Source organism: Pongo abelii, chromosome X, assembly GCF_028885655.2.
Source record: "Pongo abelii isolate AG06213 chromosome X, NHGRI_mPonAbe1-v2.0_pri, whole genome shotgun sequence".
Taxonomy (NCBI): domain Eukaryota; kingdom Metazoa; phylum Chordata; class Mammalia; order Primates; family Hominidae; genus Pongo; species Pongo abelii.
Window position 1 is genome coordinate 12731240 of NC_072008.2, and position 22785 is coordinate 12754024.

General features: G+C 40.5%; 1 protein-coding gene across 4 annotated transcripts in view; it reads left to right on the forward strand.

Annotated features, from left to right (window-relative positions):
• FRMPD4 (FERM and PDZ domain containing 4) overlaps nt 1-22785 on the forward strand; it is a 581071-nt gene that overhangs the window by 546674 nt on the left and 11612 nt on the right. For all 4 annotated transcript variants that reach the window (XM_009234590.3, XM_002831379.4, XM_054544336.2 and 1 more), the window contains 7 exons: nt 68-199; nt 4194-4313; nt 11753-11889; nt 14237-14363; nt 16715-16804; nt 17360-17542; nt 20303-20441. In XM_009234590.3, the coding sequence (XP_009232865.2) occupies nt 68-199; nt 4194-4313; nt 11753-11889; nt 14237-14363; nt 16715-16804; nt 17360-17542; nt 20303-20441 (928 nt within the window). The remainder of the gene's footprint in view (nt 1-67; nt 200-4193; nt 4314-11752; nt 11890-14236; nt 14364-16714; nt 16805-17359; nt 17543-20302; nt 20442-22785) is intronic.

The window sequence follows — 22785 nt, forward strand, 5'->3', positions numbered from 1 at the left end:
TCATGGTAGACTCCACAAGATGGCAGCTTCGATTTTGGTCTCATCATGTTCATGTTTCCTCTGTAAGGATGTCATCTTAACCCTTCAAGAGAAGCTCTCCATCAAAGGCATTGAACACTTCTCTCTCATGCTGGAGCAGAGGACAGAAGGGGCCGGAACGAAGCTGCTCTTGCTTCATGAACAGGAGACTCTAACTCAGGTCTGTGAAATCTCACCCTCAAGTGATGAGGCTGCTGGTTAGAGCAGAGGTTGCCCAGTTCCAAGATTTCTCCCCCACTCTAATCCTGTAAATGTATTAATTGTATCCCTGGGTATCCTCTGTAAAGGAAGTGCTGGCATTCTTAATGCATTTTACACCTCAAGGTCATGTTTCCCTTTCTGTCCATCTTTTGCAGACTGTCAGTCTCACAGCTAGATTTGTCATTCAAAGTCTCACCAGCTGCACATTGAGAATATAGCTCTGTAAAATTACATTTTATGGGATTACGGTGATCTGTTCACCTGTTTTGGTCAACAATCTCTTGAAACCATTAAAAAGAAATGGTTTCTGGGATTACTTAAATTAATCCAAAATCATATTTAGTTGTTTGAAATTCTGGGTGCATACTTAAGACTATTTTTGGAAGCCTGAAATCTCTGCCCCAGTCCTGCCCGCTATAAATATGTGATCTACCAATGTGTCCCAGTTCCTGATTACCAAGATGCCACCCCCATCTGTTCCCTGGGGAGACAAGCAGGCTGCTTGGCTGCTGAATTCAGCGCAGCACCCTGATTTTTCTTGTGACACAAGCAAAGTCTTTGTTGAATGTATAAAAGATTTCAACAAATTCCTCTTCCAGAGGAGAGATCAATGATAACAGAACTTTATGGAGAGGGGTAGGAGGGGACACCAGGAGGAGAAGCATCAGATGCTGCCAGCTGGATGGAGTGGCAAAAAGTGTTGTCACACTAAAGTGCTTCTTGGTTGTTGTATATAAAAGCTGGTGTCCCACACATTGGGTCCTGCAAATATCCCCGATTCTCTTGATTCTGTCCAACTTTTTGTAATAGATTAGTTCAAAAGTTGCCATCTGTGATTCATATTCCTCTACCTAAACTTGGCTTATTATTTCCATCAAGTTTGTTTTTTGTTGTTGTTGTTGTTGTTGTTGTTTTGTTTTTTTGAGACAGAGTCTCACTCTGCTGCCCAGGGTGGAGTGCAGTGGTGCAATCATAGCTTATTGCAGGCTTGAACTCCTGGGCTCAAACGATCCTTCCACCTTAGCCTCCCAAAGTGCTGGGATTACAGGAATGAGCCCCCATGCCTGGCCTCTATTGAGTCTAAATCTACCTACAGATATTTTAAATCCCTTCTAATGGTTATTATTTTAACCTGTGCCAAACACTCTTGGAAATAAAGGACTTATTTTATGCTTCATTACAGGGGCACAACCCCTGATATACAGAATCTCTCATATGAAAGGTCAGTGTCTGGATCTGAGTTCCTCCGGAAGCAGAATTTAAGGATTTGAATGCATGTAGTTTATTTGGGAAGAGATATCTGGAAATACCCACAGAGGAATGGGGAAGAGAGATGAGAAAAATTGAGAGGCCAATAAAGAATGTACTATCAAGCCAGTTTCCACTGTGGGTAACTGGAGCTCAGTCCTACTGGAGAGCATTGGGAGACAGTGTAGGACACACCTCAGAGGTATCCCGCCGAGAGGCGAGGGAGCTGGGACATGTGCCTACCGACATGCTGTCTGTTATTGATGGTAGGCTGCTCTCTTGTTATTCGGGTTTGCCTTGTGCTATCGAATGGTCACAGGTGTTTGCTGTAAATATCCTTCAGCTTATAGCAATAAATGCCAAGGGGAAATGGGCAGACATCCAGTTACTACAAGTCTAATGAAACCCCCCACAACGTTTTGATCTTTCTGGTTATACTTTCTCTCTAAACTTTTATCTACTACATAGCCTTTATAGGAAAGCTTCATGCTGATTTAGTTGGACAAAGATTCTCTAAAAGTCTCTTCTGATGCTAGGTAAACAAAACTTCCCGCTCCAATTACTACATTTCTTTTAAAATGTTGGAAGGAAACAAACTTCTAATAATCATTCTTTCTTTAACTTTATTTTTCATTATAGAATCAGAACTAAAAGCGAAGTGCTAAAAATCAAGTATTATCTCTAGAAAAGAAAACGGATTTAAATATCCTGAAACAAACCAGCTATATGCCTTTGAAATCAATGCATATGAAAAAATTGATTGCTAAAATATTTGTAGGCATGATAAAAGTAGAGAGTAAGAAATTATATTTTTTCCAATAACAAAATCATTTTCAAACATTTAATTTTTATGAAAACCTCCCAATGGAACTTTTAAGCAACTATACCTGAATTTCTAGTGGTTTGATACTAAACTTCTGCTAGAAAATATTATTTATATACTACTTAAAGTTTCCAAGAAATTGTTTCTGTTTGTTTATTTTAGAAAGTGTTACGGACTGCCATTTCTAATGACTTGAAGCAACCTTTTTGCATTACATTAATTCATTTCCCAAAACCAGTGTAACCTTCTGATACTAAAAGTAAACTCAAGATAAGATGGCTTATGGAAAATTCAAGAAAGAAAAGTTGAACAAGTAATTAAAGGAGTCAGAGATATGGTGATTCCTGACTTTCTAACACACCAGAACAAACCTTCTGGCAAAACAGCCCATGAAGTCGCTGTGAAACACAACAGCAAGGCTGGCCAGCACTAGTGGCCTCTTAGGGTCCCCAATTTCTTTATTCCTGGTTTGCTTTACCATCAGCCAGTGATGAGTAGCCCATAGCCCTTGAGTCTCATGAATCCACTCAGCTCTGCAGGCCTGCCCACAGCCAGAAAGCTGGTGTGACTACTCAGGATGCCCACATATGTACAAGTAGGGTGTCTTTTTCCATTGGAATTCTTCTGTTCAACAAAGTTAGTGAACTGTAAATACATACACATGCATGCATACACACACCATGGGACTCAATAAAGCTATTTTATTTTAAATTTTTTAATTGCAGCTCACAAATATTTTTGTATTGCCAGATCTGTCCCCTGCATAAGAGTATTACACACAACTGTGTTGGTTCATGCTGCATGGTTTTCATTTTGTTTTGTTGACTCCTTGAAGGGAAATTGATGAGCTCTTGCCTTCTTTCTTAGAGTCCAATGTCTTTCATTCATTCAAGTGTTTATTAAACGCATATTACTATTTATTAATTGATTTCCTTTTGTTGCAAAAGGAATTAAGAAATGAACTTCTAGTATGTGACACATATTATGCTGTATAAAATGAAAACAAACTGAAATGAGCCACGGTCCTTAACCCTGAAGAACCTGTGGTGTATTTTAAGCTCCATTGAGCAAGTGGAACAATATCATCATGATATCAGAAGTTTGGAGTAGTTTGAAAACTTGTAGAATCTGATGTACCACATGGGCCAAAACTTGTCTTCCTACTTTCCAATGTGATGACATCTAAGGTTGACACTATCATGTTTTCATTGCAATAGTCAGTCTGGAGTCTAATTTGGAAAAACAAAACAAAACACAGCAATGTTATGCAATAATAAACCATACTGGACAATCTCTCTGCTGTCTCTTTGGATCCCCTTTTTGTACTCCCCAACATAGATTTGGGGTGCTATCACTAACAGCCAGCATCTGCAGATCTTCTTCCAAGGACTGCCCTCAGATTACCGGAGCCCATCGTGTCCAAACCTGGAAACTCACATCCCCTGAGACAGCTCTAAATGAATGACTCATCAGTGCTCCTTTGGCTGAGGTCTCAGCAGCTCTGTGGTATAGCTACAACTCCAGGGTCTCCTGCGGGATCAGGCTATAGCTACTCTCTGCTGGGGTTCCCTGAGAAGGCACCCTTGCTTGGCTTCTTCTTCTTTCCTGACCTGCTTCCCCCACTCCCTTACTAGCCTCCCCTGGGAGCACTTTCTTAATAAGTCCCTTGCACACAACCCCTCATCTCAGGGTCTGCTTCTGGGGAACCCAACCTAAGTGGCAAGGTTATGTGTAGTTTTCAGGGAATGAGTATCTATAAATACTAAAAGAATATCCGCTGATTCTTTCCTTAGTGTCCAAAAAAAGTTGACTGCTTCAGTGTCCCTCAGCCATTTCTCAGTCAGCACTGAAGGGTTCTTGTGTGATTGGTCTACTCTTCCAGGTGACACAGAGGCCCAGCTCCCATAAGATGAGATGTCTTTTCCGAATTAGCTTCGTCCCAAAAGATCCAATTGACCTTTTAAGGAGAGATCCAGTTGCTTTCGAGTATCTCTATGTTCAGGTATGTTAAAATTTTGGCATGTTTTATATCAATGTTGTGACATAAACTAACTTTGGGGCTTTGCCCTGAATTCTTTAACTTGAAATCTTTCTTTTTTGTCCCCCACCTCAAGCTCAGTGAATCGTACAATAATTCTATGATGCTCTTTTTATTTTTACATTTGATTTTGAAATAACTTCATACTTCCAAAAAAGTTGCAAGAGTAGTCATCTATACCCTTCACCCAGATTCACCAGTTGTTTAACATTTTACTGCATTTACTTTCTCTTTAGTATATGCACGTTTTCTCTGCCCACACAAATACACATACAAATGTATATAATTTTTCTCTAAACCGTATGAAGGTCAATTACCAAAATAATTCTGGTTTACTCCTAAATACTTCAGCGTGTGTTTTCTAATAACAAAGACATTTTCTTATACAATTATTATACAAGTAACAAAATCAGGAAAGTAAACATTGATACATTTCCATTATCTCATCTACAGTTTATATCCATATTATGCCTATTATCCTCAAAATGTCTTTTATATATACATTTTTTCTAGAACAAGATGCATTGCAGGATCCCATTTTGCACTTAGTTGTCATGTCTCTTTAATCTCCTTAAATCTGGAACATTCCTCAGCCCTTTTTTGCCTTTCACAACCTTGATAGTTTTGAGGAGTACTAGTCAGCTATTTTATAGAAATCTCTCAATTTGGGTTTCTCTGATGTTTTCTTATGATTAGATTGATGTCATACATTTTAGGAAGAACAACATGAGTGACTGTGTCCTCAGTGTAACACATCAAGAGGCACATGATGTCAGTTTTTCCCTTTAATGGCAAAATGAACTTTGACTCTTGGTTAAGGTGATGTTCTCCGAATTCACCCAAAAGCTACTACTATTCCTTTTGTAATTAAAAAGTAATTTGTGGAGAGTCACTTTGTAACTCTTTTTATTTATTTATTTATTTTGAGATGGAATCTTGTTCTTGTCACCCAGGCTGGAGTGCAATGGCACGATCTTGGCTCACTGCAACCTCTGCCTCCCGGGTTCAAGTGATTCTCCTGCCTTAGCCTCCCAAGTAGTTGGGATAACAGGTGCCTGCCACCACGCCCAGCTAATTTTTGTATTTTTAGTAGAGACGGGGTTTTGCCATGTTGGCCAGGCTGGTCTTAAACTCCTGACTTCATGATCCACGCACCTTGGCCTCCCAAAGTGCTGGGATTACAGGCGTGAGCCACCGTGCCCGGCCTATAACTCTTATTATCTTCTTCATCAAACTCTCACCCACTAGTTTTAGTACTGAATGATGATTTTTTTTCTTTTTTTGAGACGGAGTTTCGCTCTTGTTGCCCAGGCTGGAGTGCAATGGCACGATCTTGGCTCACCGCAACCTCTGCCTCCTAGGTTCAAGAGATTCTGCTGCCTCAGCCTCCCGAGTAGCTGGGATTACAGGCATGCACCACTACGCCAGGCTAATTTTGTATTTTTAGTAGATACGGGGTTTCTCCATGTTGGTCAGGTTGGTCTCGAACTCCCACCCTCAGGTGATCTGCCCACCTCAGTCTCCCAAAGTGCTGGGATTATAGGCGTGAGCCACCGCGCCCAGCCCTAATTGATTCTTATCTGAATCCATTATTATAATTGTGGTTGAAAATTATGATTTTTCTAATTTCATTATTGCTTCTGCATTTATTAATTGGTATGATGAGAGTTTTCCCTTCTCCTTTATTTACTTATTTGTTCATTCATTTGATGCTTAGATTATTCTGAAAAATTGTGATATTCATTTTACTGAATTGTTAATTTCAAGGTGGTAAAACTTGAAGAGAACAGTCTTTTCCAGACTGATATCTGATTCTGAGCTATAATTCCCCAAAGATTAAAGTTTCCAGGAATGAGGATCTGGTGTAGTTTGTCCCAAAGGGAACTTATCCAAGTTGATATTTATGAGGTGTTCCTGTATTTTACTATAGCTGCTTCCTATTACTCTCACTTAAATTTCCAATATAATCATATTAAACAATAAGAACCAACTTACCTAATCCTTAGACAGCTTAGACATCTAGCAGTAGAACTAACTACTCGAAGAGGTTACAAATCTAAACATAACTTCCCCCTCCCCACTGCCAGAAAGAGAGAAAAAACAAAAATGAAGCAAAAAAAAAAAAAAAAAAAAAAAAAAAAGACATGCTGTCTTTGAGCATATCTGTATAAGGCAAAGATTGCTGGAGCCATATATAAAATATATAAAGCAAAAAAGTAAGAAAAATATAATAAAAAGAAGCATTTGTTAACTCTAGGTAGTTAATAACACTGGTGTTTGCTTTACTATTTTCAATACTTTCTTGTATATTTCAAAACATTTGTAATCTTCAAAAGCTGGGTAGAAAAAAAAGTAGGTGGAAGATGGAAGAGAGACTAGCCAAGGTAGGTACCAGAGGTTAAGAATGGTGACATAAATTAAAGTGGCAATAAGCCCTGAAGATCACAGGTTAAGTCAGACAGGAAAGACAGAACATACAAGAACGTTCCAGCAGATGGGGGCACTCAGGGTGAGGCCAGTCAAATTTTTCCCACCTCAGTGGTCTTTGGAAGACTGTGGTATTTACAGCTCAGTGGGATGATTAATGTTCATAAAGATAACCCTACATCATTGGGAAAAGTCAAGTCCTGTTCAGTGAACCCTGTTGACCAAGTAAAGAAATGTGTAGTGTGCTTTAAAATATTTTCCACCCTGAACAACGAAACTGCCATGTTTTGGGTTTTTTAAATGTTAAGCTTTGATCACCTGGACCCCTCACTTGTCAACAATATCTCCTTGTCCCCAGCAGGTGTGACTGCATGAAACAGAGCCTGATTCTCAGCCGATCTGTTACTGCATCTTCCCCATGTCCCTGCTGAGAACAAATCCAGGGCTTCCCTACTGCAGCTCGGATCATGTGCTGCATTGTTAGTTGCAAATAAATAGTTACAGGTGCTGGTCAGTAGTCGCTGTGGACAGTGAGTGCATTCAGTGGTTGCTCTCTATAATTACATACTCACCCCATTCACAAGATGGTGCTTTCAAACTATTTTACTCTGCTTTCATTTAAACATCACGAGTCCATTGCATTTATAAAAGAACAATGTGGTTGCATTTGTCATGGGGAGAGGAGACCTCTTAAGTAGACAAGGAGTACAGCTAAACCCAGTTCTGTTTAAGGTGTGTTTGCACAAATCTAATGCAGTTTAGGGAGATCTTTCTTATTCAACAGACACATGTTTTATACATGTGAGACTGTCCTCAGAACACGAAAATGTGTCTGGAAATCTTGCCCAGGGACTAACAGAAAAAGACTGAGGATGTTTCTGCTTTCTTGCCTTGGGTATAAAATAGGCAGTGAATTAGCCACCTCTTCAAGGCGTAGCCAGAGGAGGAAAAATAGAAAAACAGGTATGGTAGGCAATAAAGACCAAAATAAAGCAACTGTCATATATCCTCCGCTGAAACAGGAAATCAGAATGTCTTTGCCTCAGACCCTCTTCTTTGAAATGCCTTGTATCACAGAATGCGTGCTACCATAAGTCTAAAATAACATCTAATATAAGTCAACAGATCTGCAAATGGTGTCTGGGTGCCCATGTTGATTTCAAGATACTAAAAAGATGCAATAAAACAAGCCTAGAGAACAAAAAAGTAAGCAGGAGCAACATGTATCACTTTACAAAGATAAAATCAATTTAACTTAGTGGGCTCCTAATGAGGACAGTAGCCATTGACTAGATGAATCGTGATGATGAAAACAGAAGTTGCAATACTAATATCTATTAATCTCCTAGTTCTTACTGGTCCGTGACATATTTTACAGATTTTAGCATGTATATTAACAATAAATGCTAATAGTCCAGATTGTTCAAATTTATCATTACAATGGGCTATACCGACATTTACCTGTCCACTATCTGTTAAGAAAAAGACTGTTATGTCAATTAGCAAATGAGTAAGACCTAAGAGGCTCCAAAATGTTTTCAACTACTATAGTCCTATTGGTTTCCTTTTTAAGATCTAACATGTTAGTTATAAATGAACATTCTGGAAGCCTCAAGTGGAGCCTTTTGGGACCTCTATTTAGCAAAACAGATACTACCCATTTGCTTGTATACCTGTATTTTAAGTAATATAGTTGAGAGCAGTAAAAGCATGATTAGTACCAAATATATATATATATGGAATATATATATTTTCCAAATTTCACACTCATTCTCCAGGATCAGTCTGAACTAATTATATAATGTAATTAATCACCTTGTCAAAAAATTCATCCAGAAGTCTAGTTAAATACAGGGTAAAGCAGTGATGGGAAATATGGTCCCAGCTATGACTCTTAGGAGAAGTAATAGTGATGGCTCATCTTTATCAAGTATCTTCCATTTCATGAAACATATTTACAGGTATCATGGCAACCTTGCGAGTTCATTGCTAACTCTCAAGTTAGTTGTTTTTGAGACTTAACTCATTTTTCCGATAAGGAAACTGAGGCTCAAGAGAGATGAAATGCCATGTTCAAGGTCATTTTATTAGAAGTTGACAGAACCTAGAATCAAACCTGGGGCTTTTGTCTCTAAATTCTATGCCCGAATCCTCTTTCAATCCATCACGGCATAGCAGTTGTTGAAGAAAATGATTTATCAAAATCATTTCTCGAAAAATTGATTCCTCACTGTGCCAATGGTTTTCTCACCCCATCCTTTATGCTACTGTATAAAATGACCCTATCTAGGCTCTCAGCCCCTTGGAGCCCATGTGGACAACCCTGAGCACTTGGAAATAACTGGTAAACCCAAGACTAGAAAAACAAAATGGCAGCCTGTAATTGCTCTCAGAGGCTGCCTTAAATCAGACCACCCTATCTCCTGTCTCTGGACAGACCCACTTCTGACCAGGGGTGCTGTGCAATCCAAATAGGTTTAAGATTTTAAGGAGAAGCAAAGGTGGAAGATCATATTAGGGATGAACAGGTGAGAGAATGTGACTTCACTCTTAGCAGTGAAGTGATGGGCTGAGAGACACGCATCCATGGCACGTGGATACAGAGCATGCATGCACGACACAGCATCGGTGCAGCATGGGTGAGTGTGCACAGTGTAAATGTTGTATGCAGAAGCCATCCAGGGGTACATGTTCCTATTTTAGTAAAATCAATATAGGAAGCGGTTATAAATGTGCTTCTCTTAGAAAGGAGGCAAGCAAATCTTGATAAAGTTTTTCATTTGAGGCCAAGGGCCCACTGAAGTTTCACTAAAAAATCAAGTCAAAAAAGACAAATGAATTAGAGAAAAGGCATACAAATATATTTAACGTATATCCACGGGAGCCTTCAGAATGAAGTCCCAAAGATACAAGGGAAATTGTCCATTTTTATGCTAATGTTCAACAAAGTATGGATAGCCGTGTAGAAATAGGATTGGACAAAAAGGGCCTGACCTAATGCTAATGGACTGAATGAAGAAACCTAGCAAGGCCTAGATTCTTCTTGGCCTCTCTGAGCAGCGTTCCATCCTTCTGGGTGTGGGGCAGGACCCTTTCTGGAATGGGAGTCTTATGACCTACAATCAAACCATGTTGGTCAGATAATTTTTTACGTTCAGTTTTTACACAGGGCAGAGGGAAAATTAGAGTCATATTTTTAGGTTTTATGGCTGGCTTTGGGGAAAGGGGGTTCTAGTTTCTATGACCCACCTTGGGGAAGAGGGATTCTAGTTTCTATGACTAGCCTCCAGGGAGAACAGAAATAAAAAAACAGGAGGGCAGGAGAAGGTCAAAGAAATACTTTTTTTTCTGAGGCCTTCATTTTGGGGTATTGTTTTTTGAGCTCCAACAACATATTCTTGGGGCAAGCCAAAGAATAAAGAAAAGGAGGAAATAAGAAAGGAGCTAAATACCATATTTTCTAGCCCAGGAATCCAGTTTCCCATAACAAAAGTAAGTGAACGCACGTGTAGAATATGCCTAAGCAATGCAGCGCTTCCCAGCAGCACTTAGCTCACTGCCTTGTGTCTAAGCAGTAAGTGAGGATACTACTCCAAAGCCAACCTCTGTTCCCATGCAGCACTTTACACTTGATGACACACTCTCAGTCACTCTTCAATCTGATCCCCACAACAAACCCTGTGAGATAGATGACCTTATTCTACAGATGAACAAACCAAGGCTGAAAGAGGAGGAATGACTCCCAGAAAGTCAGGCACTTGAAAAAGCAGGGCAGTTGCCATTGAAGTGAACAGAGGAGTTCAATAGCTCCCCTTATCCAGTGTACCAATGTGCTGTGATAAAGCACTTGATGTGCATCTCATCTAATCCTCCAGCCACTCCAGTGAGATAGTATGAATCCCATTTGCACAGATGAGTAAACTGAGGCTGCAAGAGTTAAAGTGAATGGTCTAAAATTACCTACACAGGTAGCCATTGGGAAAGGCAGAACGCCAGAACAGGTGGATATGAGTCCCAAGCCACTATGCTCAATTGCCTTTTTAATTCCGCCTCCCTGCAGCTGCTGTGGCTGATAACGAGGAGGAGAATGATGGTGGTGGTGACAGTAGTAAACACGTAAGAGGGCTTACACCCTACCAAGTACAGTTCTTTTGGGGTTTTGTTTTGGCTTTTTTTTTTTTTTTTTTTTTTTTTTGACAAGATCTTGCTCTTTTGCCAAGGCTGGAACACAGTGGTGTGATCAAGGCTCACCGCATCCGCAAACTCTTGGACTCAAGCGATCCTCCTGCTTCAGCCTCCCGAGTAGCTGGGACTACAGGCACACACCACCATGCCCAGCTAATTTTTGTATTTTTTGTACAGAGTGGATTTCGCCATGTTGCCCAGGCTGGTCTTGAACTCCAGGGCTCACATAATCCACCCACCTTGGCCTCCCAAAGTGCTGGGATTCTAAGGACTTTTCATGGTTCACTCATTTAATGGTCACCACAACCCAGTGAAGAGGGGGCAGTATTATCCCCAATTTACAGAAGAGAAAACTGAGGCACGGACAATTAAGAAGGTGCCCAAGTTTGTGCCCCTCATGAAGTGCAGAAACAAGTTTCAAGCCTAAGATTCCAATTCAGGCAGCCTAACTCCAGAAGCCACATTATGCTATCAATGCTGTGTGCGTTCAACTGCGGCACCTGTGTTTGGAAATTTCATACCTAAACTCCTAATTGCTTTTACAAAAAGCTAAATATTTAAATAGCAGTTCGTCGATGAACGCTAAATGTTTTGTGTGGTCTCTGTGTTTGCGCGTGCAATTAAATACTGACTCGTTTCCAAGCAGCACGGTGGAGATGTTTCCACATTTAGCCTCCTTGCCTGTGAAGTGAAGGTTGAAACACTCGGGAAATGTATGTCACCTGTTCTCTAAGTCCACGCGCTGCGGCCTATTCTTTGACAAGCTGTGCCCCCTGCTGGTCTCTTTGCAGAGTTGTAACGATGTGGTTCAGGAGCGATTTGGGCCGGAGCTGAAATATGACATAGCCCTGCGGCTGGCCGCATTACAAATGTACATTGCAACCGTTACCACCAAGCAAACGCAGAAAATCTCCCTCAAATACATCGAGTAAGTGTTGACTCTCAGCGCCATTTCGGAGACAGACATACCGCCTTCTTTAGCCCGGGCGTATTTTTGTTATTTGTCCAAAATTGATCTTGTTTGTGGCAAAGCATTCATTCGCCAGTCGCAAAATGTATGAATATCATGCTCATTTCTGGTAGAAGAGATCCATTTCTAATCCACCTTTAGAGCATTGTAGTTAAGATGGGGGACATATTTAAAACGAAGCATAAATTTTTGAATGCCTAAAGGGGCTTGATTCCAAGCCAAGCTTTGGTCTTAGCACTTTTCACACATTAACTTAATTCTCTCAGCATCCCTATGAGATTAGTAGGATTTCAGCTTCATTTTACAGACGAGCAAACCGAGTCACAGAATAACTTGCCCAAGTCAAATGGCTATTAACGCGGGGATACAGGAGTCAAACCCAGGCAGTGGGGCTCCCCATTGTGCTATAGACTGTGTGATGGGTTGAGGCACCTGTGTTTGGAAACACATGTAATGCTAAAGCCTTGGACCTCCCCCCACACCCTGCTTGCAACCTCACCTCCAAAAGATGTATAAACTAATTAAAATCCCACTTTCCAAAGAAACTTCTCATGGGCTGCCTAGAAAGCCTTTCTAAATTCCACAATGCCAGGTTCACCCACCAGGGGGCAAAATGGCTTTTCTCAATAAATTCACGAGCCTGTGTTGGGAAGGATTAAATCTCCAACTTGCTGACTTTAACACCACTGTTCTGACAACTCTCAGTCACCTGTTGACATGTAGGGACAAATCCTCATGTGCAATTTGAGAACCTCAGGCCTTCAGTTCACTCCTTCCAGATGCTTTCTCTCTCTCCCCACACATAAGCGCGACTGTAGCCTGAGAAAGACTTGGCTCACAAAGAGATCTCGTGCTCTGCTGGACACATTCACACCCTCTTCCACTCTCCTTTTTAAAGTTCTTGGGAACAGGTGAAACTGGCTGCCATTTGAAAAGGTGGCCTGCACAACCTGAGATGATTTTCAGACAATTAAAATGCATTTATGTTCCTACTTTCTGTACCCACATTTTACTAGGTTGAACATTGTATGGTCAAAAACGTCTCAGAGATATCTGGCTTGAGTAAGAATCCTGCAAAGTCTATAATAATGTTCTCATTCATAAATTCCTTTGACCAACAAATATTCATTGAGCATTTTATACAGCACTCACATTAGGACAGTAGAAAATACTAATATGTATGAATTATATTCCTGGCCATTGAGGAACTTGTGGTCTGGTTGTAAAAACAAGATATAAAGACAGGAAAAGTAATTATTTAAAATAATGATACAAGTAGGATTACAAGATAGCCAATAAGTAGTGCCAAATGATGGATAAGACAATAAGTACAAGTTGAGAAGGAAGAAAACATAATGATCATGAAATATCCCATCTTAACTAGTGAAGAATATGAATGGTCAAGTGGTGGGGGTAGGTTGTCTGCCTATCCTTCTTTGGAGAGGACCTAGAACAGGAGAAATAACTGGAATCCTCTTGAAGGTCTTCACATAATTTAGAAGACACTGGTTAGACACATAACCTAGGGTAGGATTTCTATTCCAGGATAGATTTCCTAGAATTCAAAATATGGGACCTTCTTAGAAGGGGGTTGTAGTCGTTTCTGGTGAAATTGGCTCTTTGTAAAAATGTATTAACTCAGTCCCATTTGTTGTTGTTTTGTTGTACATCCATACCCATGAATGATAACAGCATCTCCCCATCAATACTGGGCACACTTAAGAGTCATGAATCACACCCAATTCCACACCACCAGCAAGAAATGCTGATGGAAGGAGTTAGACAGGAACTGGCTGGGACAAAAGAACTGTGTGTGCCTAGAGAAATAGCCATGGAGGAGGGGAGGGACAGAAAAGAATGGTTTGGGGACATGAAGGACTTGCATCCATTCTTCTAAGAGAGGAAGAATGTGAGCAGACAGGGAGATTGGAGAATAGAAATCAACAAAGGGATGGAGAGAAACTGGTGTTGGAAATACAAACTCGGATACGTGAGTGACTTTGAAGAGATTCAGAAGTTGGTTGGACAAAATGTCTCTTCACTTTACATTGGCTCCAAATGCCTCCTTAGCATTGTCTCTAGAGAATGAGGAATAGATTTCTTTTTAAATGCAAACATGTGTGTTAATGATCAAGTAGTGTGTGTCCTGAGTGTAAATTAAAAGTTACTTCCTTAATTGGGGACTTGTCTCCATCCTCTGCCTCACCAAGGGTTCATTTGTTCCAACAAACATCAGAGCACCATTTTGTCTTAGATAACTCATCATCACAAAAATGTGAAATTAAAGATATGCTCTTTATTGCAGAAAAGAATGGGGATTAGAGACTTTTCTTCCCTCTGCTGTGCTGCAAAGCATGAAAGAGAAGAACATAAAGAAAGCACTTTCACACCTTGTCAAAGCAAATCAAAACTTGGTACCACCGGGTAAAAAGGTATCACATTTGCATCTTAAAAGAAAATTATAAAGAGAGAGGCTTGAATGCATTTTTTTAAATGTTTAAAATTAGCTCATGAATAAAATACTTAGTACCATATTTTCAGAAGCAGTAACACTGTGTAACTTTTTTCTAACTATTAACATGTTTCTAACACTAATGAAAAATAAGTATTCATATAGAAACCTATTTCTTTCTCACAAGTTATGGACTCCGTACTGTAGCAGGGAGGTGTGTGTTCATGTGCCCATCCAGGAAAAGTTTGCATAGCCTCTGAGACCTTGTGAATAGAAGATAGAATTGTGAAATAATTCTGTGTTTCAATCATGCAGTTGCTTACTGCTCAGACCAGCTTAAATGCACAACAGCCAGTAAGAGGCCCTGCAGGCCAGAGGCCACATTAATTAAACCAGGGATCCTCAACTGTGGCATAATTGACATTTGGGAACAGATCATTCTTTGTTAGGGAGTTACGGGGAACATCCTGTGTATTCTGGGATGTTTGGCAGCATCCCTGGTCTCTATCCACAAGATGCCGGTAGCACCCTCCCGTGATCGTGACAAACAAAAATGTCTCCAGACATGGCCAAATGTGCTCCGGGGAACAAAATCACCCCTATTTACAAACAATGGATTCAATCCTACCTTTGGAGGGAAGATAAAATTATTGCTGTCATTCACCATCATTAATGTTAAAATCTTTTTATATGCTTTTGTTTTTGTTTTCATTAAGTAAGAGAAACACAAAGGAAATTTTAAAATATACTGTTGGTCAGAAAAGAGAGGTATAGTTTATAGGTAATAAAAAGCAAAGGATTCCAGGAACCAGAAAGAGAAGGAGCCTTAAAATACTAGATCTATAAAATTGGAAGCAGTCTTATAACCGAAGAACACTTTCCAATTGATATTAGCTGGAGAAATTTGTGTGACTCTAATACAAATCACTGTTTATGTGGAGAATTATTTTGTCTTAGTATCTGATTTTTTTAAGTCATTTTTACTGGGTAAGGCACATTTATTTCTATCCCCTCCTCACCCCATGACAGTTTTTGTTTTTTTGTTTTTAAGTATAATCAGTTTCAACACACTATCAGCCACCTTTAACTCACTTCCCAATTTCATGGGAAGGATGTCTTTGATCACAGTGAGCATTCAGCTTACAGAGATGTAGCAAGATGATGTGGGTCAAGTTCTTTTTAACTTCAGTTCTGATTTGCTGGAAGCTAATTTCTATAATTGACTTGTGATTTTTTTTCAAGCCTGGCCCACTCATAATAATTTGGATAACTGCTATAAGATCAATCAACCTATCCATTTATCCATCACTGTCCTTTAAAGGTTGTTTTTCTAGCCAAGAGTGATTAGTTTGCTTTCAAAACAACTTGCAAATGCTTTGCATTTTTGAAAGAAGTAGGATGGATGAATGGTGCTAAGTAACAATTACATAAAGAGCAGTACCTTTATGTATAGTTAACAAATAAGTTGGCAAGCCATCTGCAATTGAAAATAGAATTTTATGGTCATTGCCACTTAATCGTGGTCTACACCTTGTTGGAAAATTTCAACCTTAATAAACATCCCTGGCACATTCAGTATGAAACAGGGACCTTTTTTTTTTTTTAAATCAAATACTCTTTTTAGTGATATGGGATCCTACATTTTTAAGTCTTTGTAAATTAACTTTTATATGGATAAAATTTCATTTATAAATCACTTGTGAAACTCAACAGATTTTCCAAGTTGAATTAATAAAACAGAGCCTTATATAGCAAGTTCAAACATTTCCACAATGATTGGATCTCAGAAAGTTCATTTCCCCCGAAAACTTGGCAAGGACTGGAAGAAACTTGAGAGGGGAAGTGTAAAGGGCCTGTTTAGAAGGCTTTGCCTAGATTGCAGGTGCGTATTCAAAATGATTCCCACAAAGTCTACATTCAGGTGAGTCTCTTGTGCAATGGGAATATATGTAGACACCTCACCTTTGTCCCTAATTGCAAGTAGAAGGCCCACTCACCTCTTGAAATCTCCCAGTGAGCAGATGTTCAATGGAACATTTTATGGTCTTGTTCTCACTTGTTGAGTGCCCTGGCCCAGCATATCTGTACCCATGAGTGCCCCATACATTGACCCCCTAATAAATAAGATTTGAATCTTGATTTTATGTTCCAGTCCTTCATCAGGAAACCAAATATGTAGCAATTTTATTCCTAATGAAGAGTCTTTGTCACATCTCAACTTTTCAGCAGTAAAATCATCCTTCTATCTTACCTTTGTTTTCTGCTAGTCTCCAGCTGAAATGGAGTCGTACCCAATAGAGTTAACACCTGAGGTTTCTTTTCTCTCCTCAGCTCTCTGCACTACAAGCCAAGGTCCATTATCTCAAGTTCCTCAGTGACCTACGATTGTATGGGGGCCGTGTGTTCAAGGCAACATTAGTGGTAATTTCTTTTTTTTTTTTTTTTTTTTTGCTTTCTCTTGGAAGCCACAGCAGCTCATTCCACCTCTGATGACAAAAGCAAATCAGCTGTGAATCTTCTCCAGCCTTCATTTCTAACCAACTTCACAACAGTCTGAAAATATCAGAAGAAGTGTTAAACTAGATAACACCACTGCAGAATGCCCTAGAAAAAGAAATGTGAAGAACCGAGAGAATCAAAGGATTCTAACAATGGCCTTCTTTTAAATCATTGAGCCAGAAGTTGCTTTCACAGTAAAAAAAGGAAAACCAAAAAGAAAAAACAAACCTCATTTCTAAAAGCATCTTATGATTATGAACATACTGTGCTATAACATTTACTTTCTAATTACTCGTAATTTATCAGAGCCTCAATTCAGTCATGTATCTGGTTCTTCTAATTGGATGATTTAATACAGTATGACCCAGAAACACTTCCTAAAGAAAATATAATCTTATAAAAATAGGATCACAGGTTCAAGTTGGCATGGCATTGCAGAGGTTCAGTATTTTAATGTTGTCAACTTCTCTTTCTCAGCAAGCAGAAAAGCGCTCGGAAGTGACTCTCCTGGTTGGGCCCCGGTATGGCATAAGCCATGTCATCAACACCAAAACCAATCTGGTGGCTCTTTTGGCCGACTTTAGCCACGTCAACAGGATCGAAATGTTTTCCGAGGAGGAGAGCTTGGTGCGGGTGGAACTCCACGTGCTAGATGTGAAGGCAAGTTTTTCAGATGTTGATACATGGCCTTGCTGTAAACAGCTAATTTCTGATAACACTGCAGATGTTTACAAGGCAGGCAAAGGTCTTGTGTGCAGAGCATCACAGATGCAATGTGGTGCAGAAAATAATCCACCCAACTCAGGCCTGAGGGCTCCAGTCCTCACTAAATTGCTGTGTGATTGGGAACAGTTTGCTATACTTCTCTGGGCTCAATTTCTTTATTCATACATGAGAAAGCAAGCTACGTAATTTCTAGGTCCCTTCTGACTTTAGAATATGTGATTTCTAGTTATAGAGTAGGGGAAACTTTTCTGAACTAACTTTCTAGAATATATGACTCAAATCAAGAGGGAGATTTTTCCCAACTTTCTTTAGAATTCTCACTCCCTTTGCTTACATTGGGTCCATATGTGTTTATTCTTTTGGAAAAGCTTGATGTTTTAGTTCATCTGTCTTCTCATATGGTAGCAATTGGTACTGACTGAACATCTGGCTCCTATGAATGTCATGGCCATTCCATTTAAAACAAAAATCTGGCCAGTGCGGTGGATGATGCCTGTAATCTCAGCACTTTGGGAGGCCGAGGCGGGCAGATCACGAGGTCAAGAGTTCAAGACCAGGCTGACCAACATGGTGAAACCCCATCACTACTAAAAATACAAAAATTAGCTGGGCGTGGTGGTGTGCACCTGTAATCCCAGCTACTCAGGAGGCTGAGGCAGGAGAATTGCTTGAACCCCGAGATAGAGGTTCCAGTGAGCCGAGATCATGCCATTGCACTCCAGCCTGGGTAACAGAGTGAGTCTCTATCTCAAAAAAAAAAAAAAAAATCTGAGATGGTCCACAAAGGGCAAAACTCTACTCCCAAAAGAGAATAGGAAATAGTCCAGGTTCCTGGTCTCCACCTTCTTTTCCCAGTAGAGATGAGTTATTGGATTTTGGCAATGGCAGTATTTCTACTGTTTCTATGAAGAAAAGACACTGGAACAAATGGAGATAGTGACTCCACAAAGGAGACAACACCAGCCTGGAGGGTGCTCTGAAAATAGCCAGGAAGGACCCAGCCCTACCTGCATCCCCACTAGGGTGCTGGTGTGGGAGGAGTGGATTAACAGCCATTGAGAATGTGGCAAAGCGTTTCTACAAAGCACATCAGAATACACTAGAGAGCTCTGCAGTGGGAACAGATGATCACGAAAAAGAGAATGTGGAGCTCAGACATGCTGGCTGTGCCCTGTAGGACTTCATGGGCTGGATCTAGAGGGTTTTCATGGCAAGTTGAAAGTGTGGGGATAGACTTGGAATGCTAATCCTACTCCATGAGCAAAGAGGCTGAGAGAAATAGCCCCATCACAGAGAAAGGTGGATGAAAGGGTGAACTGGATGCAGTTAGTACAGATCCGATGACAGAGATAATCTGTCCTAAACAGAAATGAGTGCCGTGCCCGGCCGATGGTGTCCTGCCTATATAAAATGATGATGCGGTGGCTTGGAGGCTGAGGGGAGACCTCAACTGAAGTGGAAGGAAAGGCAGTTCAACAAGTAGTACAGGGGCTTTGGCAGGGAAGTTAAATTCTACCAGCTGGGGGCACTGAATCCGCCCAGTGTCCTATACCTAGGAGTGAAAGCAAGAGGCCTGCTGTCTTGCTGTCTTTGTGCCTCTCTTCATATCTGCTTTTTCTTGCCTCCTTATTTCTCTCTCTCTCACTTTTTCTCTTTCAACAAAAACACATCCTTCCTAACTCAATGAGAAAAATTGCTTCATCCAACACTTTTTTTCCCTATAAGCTCCAAATCTATGTCCAATTGTATAATAACCTCATTGTTTCAAGAGAGCTTTAGTAAGGCCTTTTCTCAACTCCCATCTATTTTACCCTCCTGTAAATTTACGATTTCATCTAGAAGCAACTTTTTACGGGATCTCTGGCGCTTTTCATTCAGTCTTAGCAGTAATTTCCACTTGACTTTTACCTCTCTTTAACACTAATTTACACCGTGAACCCAAAACTTAATCTTCCTGTAATTTTCAGATTGTGAGTTCACTGCTGTTAACTGACGTAACTGGTAACTTAACTAGTTAATGTTAATTTACCAGTTTAACATGTTTAATTGTTTTTAAATGTTAAAAATGTTAATTATTTGGGAAGAAAACAATCTCATTTTCTTTCATTTCAATATGACTGGGGGGCCAGGTGCGGTGGCTCACACCAGCAATCCCAGCACTTTGGGAGGCTGAGGTGGGCGGATCATTTGAGATCATTTGAGATCAGGAATTGGAGACCAGCTTGGCCAACATGGTGAAGCCCCGTCTCTACTAAAAATACAAAAATTAGCCTGGCGCGGTGGCGCGTGCCTGTGATCCCAGCTATTCCGGAGGCTGAGGCATAAGAATCGCTTAAACCCAGGAGGTGGAGGTTGCAGTGAGCCAAGTTCACGCCACTGCACTCCAGCCTCAGCGACAGAGTGAGACCCTGTCTCAAATATAGATAGACAGACAGATAGATAGATAGATAGATGGACATATATATATATGACTTGGAAGAAATTCAAAATGTCCAGGCTTTTTAGAGGGTGTGTCCTGAATGTTTTTCAGTAAGGCACTTTGTGTTATCCTTGGCTTTTTCTCCTGCTTTGGGTTTCTCCCATGAAATGTTTGTTCAATAACTCCTTTTTCCATAAGCATAAATGCAGCTGTTGACACTCCAGGGATGTTATTAAGAATGGATGGCTTTAACCAAAGTGTTCTCTTTTGTGTAGCCCATCACGCTTCTGATGGAATCCTCAGATGCCATGAACCTGGCCTGCTTGACGGCTGGATACTACCGGCTGCTTGTTGATTCCAGGAGGTCGATATTTAACATGGCCAACAAGAAAAACACAGCGACCCAGGAAACAGGTATTCTCTTCCTGAACTCATGAAGCAACTGATCTCCCTGCAAACACTCCACCTGACAACAATAATAAGGATGTTTTCTGAAAAGTTAAGGCCGGGCGCGGTGGCTCATGCCTGTAATCCTGGCACTTTGGGAGGCCAAGGCAGGCAGATCACGAGGTCAGGCTTTCGAGACCAGCCTGACCAACGTGGTGAAACACCATCTCTACTAAAAATACAAAAATTAGCTGGGCGTAGTGGCATGCACCTGTAATCTCAGCTATTTGGGAGGCTGAGGCAGGAGAATCACTTGAACCCGGGAGGCAGAGGTTGCAGTGAGCCGAGATCGCACCACTGCGTTCCAGTCTGGGTGACAGAGTGAGACTCTGTCTCAAAATAAATAAATTAACTAAAATTAAAATTAAAAAAAGTTAAAATTGTACCCACAAAAAATCGAATGTCCAAATTCAATGCCAAAAGCTTTCAGATACCTGTGATGTGGGCTAAGTGTTAAAAAGAAAAATGCTGATTTCTCACCACATTTGACACATCACTCAGAAGTGTCAGGGTGCTTGCTCCAACCTTGATTTTATTATCATGAAAGTCTCTATGGCTGGGTTTTCATGGCCTTACTCTTACAGAGGTCAGGGCCGGAGGACTAATGATGGAATGCCCGAACACGAGTTGTGAGCCCCTGCTTTAGGGCTGGTCTCTCCTGACGGGGTCCTAGGCCCAGGTGTCTGGGAGCCTCCTCCCTGTAGTCAGACTTATGCCCAGGATTCTGGGAACTTTACAAACGGGAAGATGTGGTTATTGCCTAGCACTTGGACTTGGGAACACTAGAAGAAAATTCTTCCACATTGGCAGCCATCCTGGATCCATAATAGGAGCACCGAGATGGCAAAGACATCAAATAATTCAGTTCACCTACTTGACAGAAAAAAAGATCCCCACGATGAGGACAGGGAAGGCTGCAAATGTTAAATTGATTATTCCTTTGACAGTAGGTGGTTTTCATTGGTTGTAGAACATTTTTTCTTCAGTTACTTAAGCATTTTACTCCATCTACAGTGGATGCTTAGTAAATGTCACTGATGGACAGATGCCACCATTCTAGGCACAGCCACTGACCCGTTAAAAAAAATTATAATCAGAGTTTCCATAATTGGGGTTTCTTTTAAAAGAAAGGGGAATTCTTAAAAACAAATTTTACTGTTGCTTCTCTTTTTTTCTCCCTTCCCCCCAACCCTGCCCCCCACCCCGGTCTCCGGCATTTCTCAGAGAAAATGAGGGGAGAAAAAAAGGGAAGGAAGTTCTGTCACTGTTAAATTGAGCAGAAACATCAATCTTTATTCTATAAATACACTGCAATATGTAGACACATTTACACACACATACAGACTCACACACAGTTTACTATGATGACCAGGTGAATGGAAGCAGCTCAGTCATAGAAAAAGGGAAGCTAGAAACAGGGAGCAATGGATAAAGCATGTTAGAAGGCAACACTTGGACTTTCAAGTCAAATAAATCTGAGATTTAATCCAGTGCCATCTTGAGGTATCTGATTTTTTTTAATTTCTCTGAGCTTGAGTTTCTTCATTTGTAAAATGGGATTAAAAAACTAGCTTGCAAGGGTTAGAAAAATAATCTAGGTACATCATCTAAAATGATGCTCAGCATTTCTATTAATAATTAGCAGTGAAAAAAAAAAAAACAGAGGCAGAAAGAACTCAGAATGACAGAGATAAAAGCCGGATACAGTGGTTCACGACTGTAATCCCAGTGCTTTGGGAGGCTGAGGCAGGAGGATCACTTGAGCACAGGAGTTTGAGATCAGACTGGGCAACACAGGGAGACCTCGTCTCTACAAAAAATATAAAAATTAGCCAGGTGTGGTGGCACGCACCTGTAGTCCTAGCTACACGGGAGGCTGAGGTAGGAGGATACCTTGAGCCTAGGAGGTCAACGCTGCTGTGAGCTATGACTATGCCACTACACTCTGGCCTAGGTGACAGAGCAAAACCCTGTCTCAAAAATAAATAAATAAATAAATTAGAAAGTGATAGAAACATAGAAAGGAGAGAAAGACAGAACATGAGGCAAAGAAAGCTCCTGAGAGACACAAATGTTTAAAAATAAATATAGAAAAAGAAAGAACAAAAAGGAGGTGATAGGCGTGCACTGGGTTTGGCAGTAAACATTTTTATGACCACATGTTTTCATTGAGCTAGGAGATTTACAGCAATTTAATGCTGACCTTCGAAATTCCAAAGAAGGCTGGGCACGGTGGCTCATGCCTGTAGTCTCAGCACTTGGGGAGTCCGAGGTGGGTGGATCACTTGAACCCAGGAGCTTGAGACCAGCC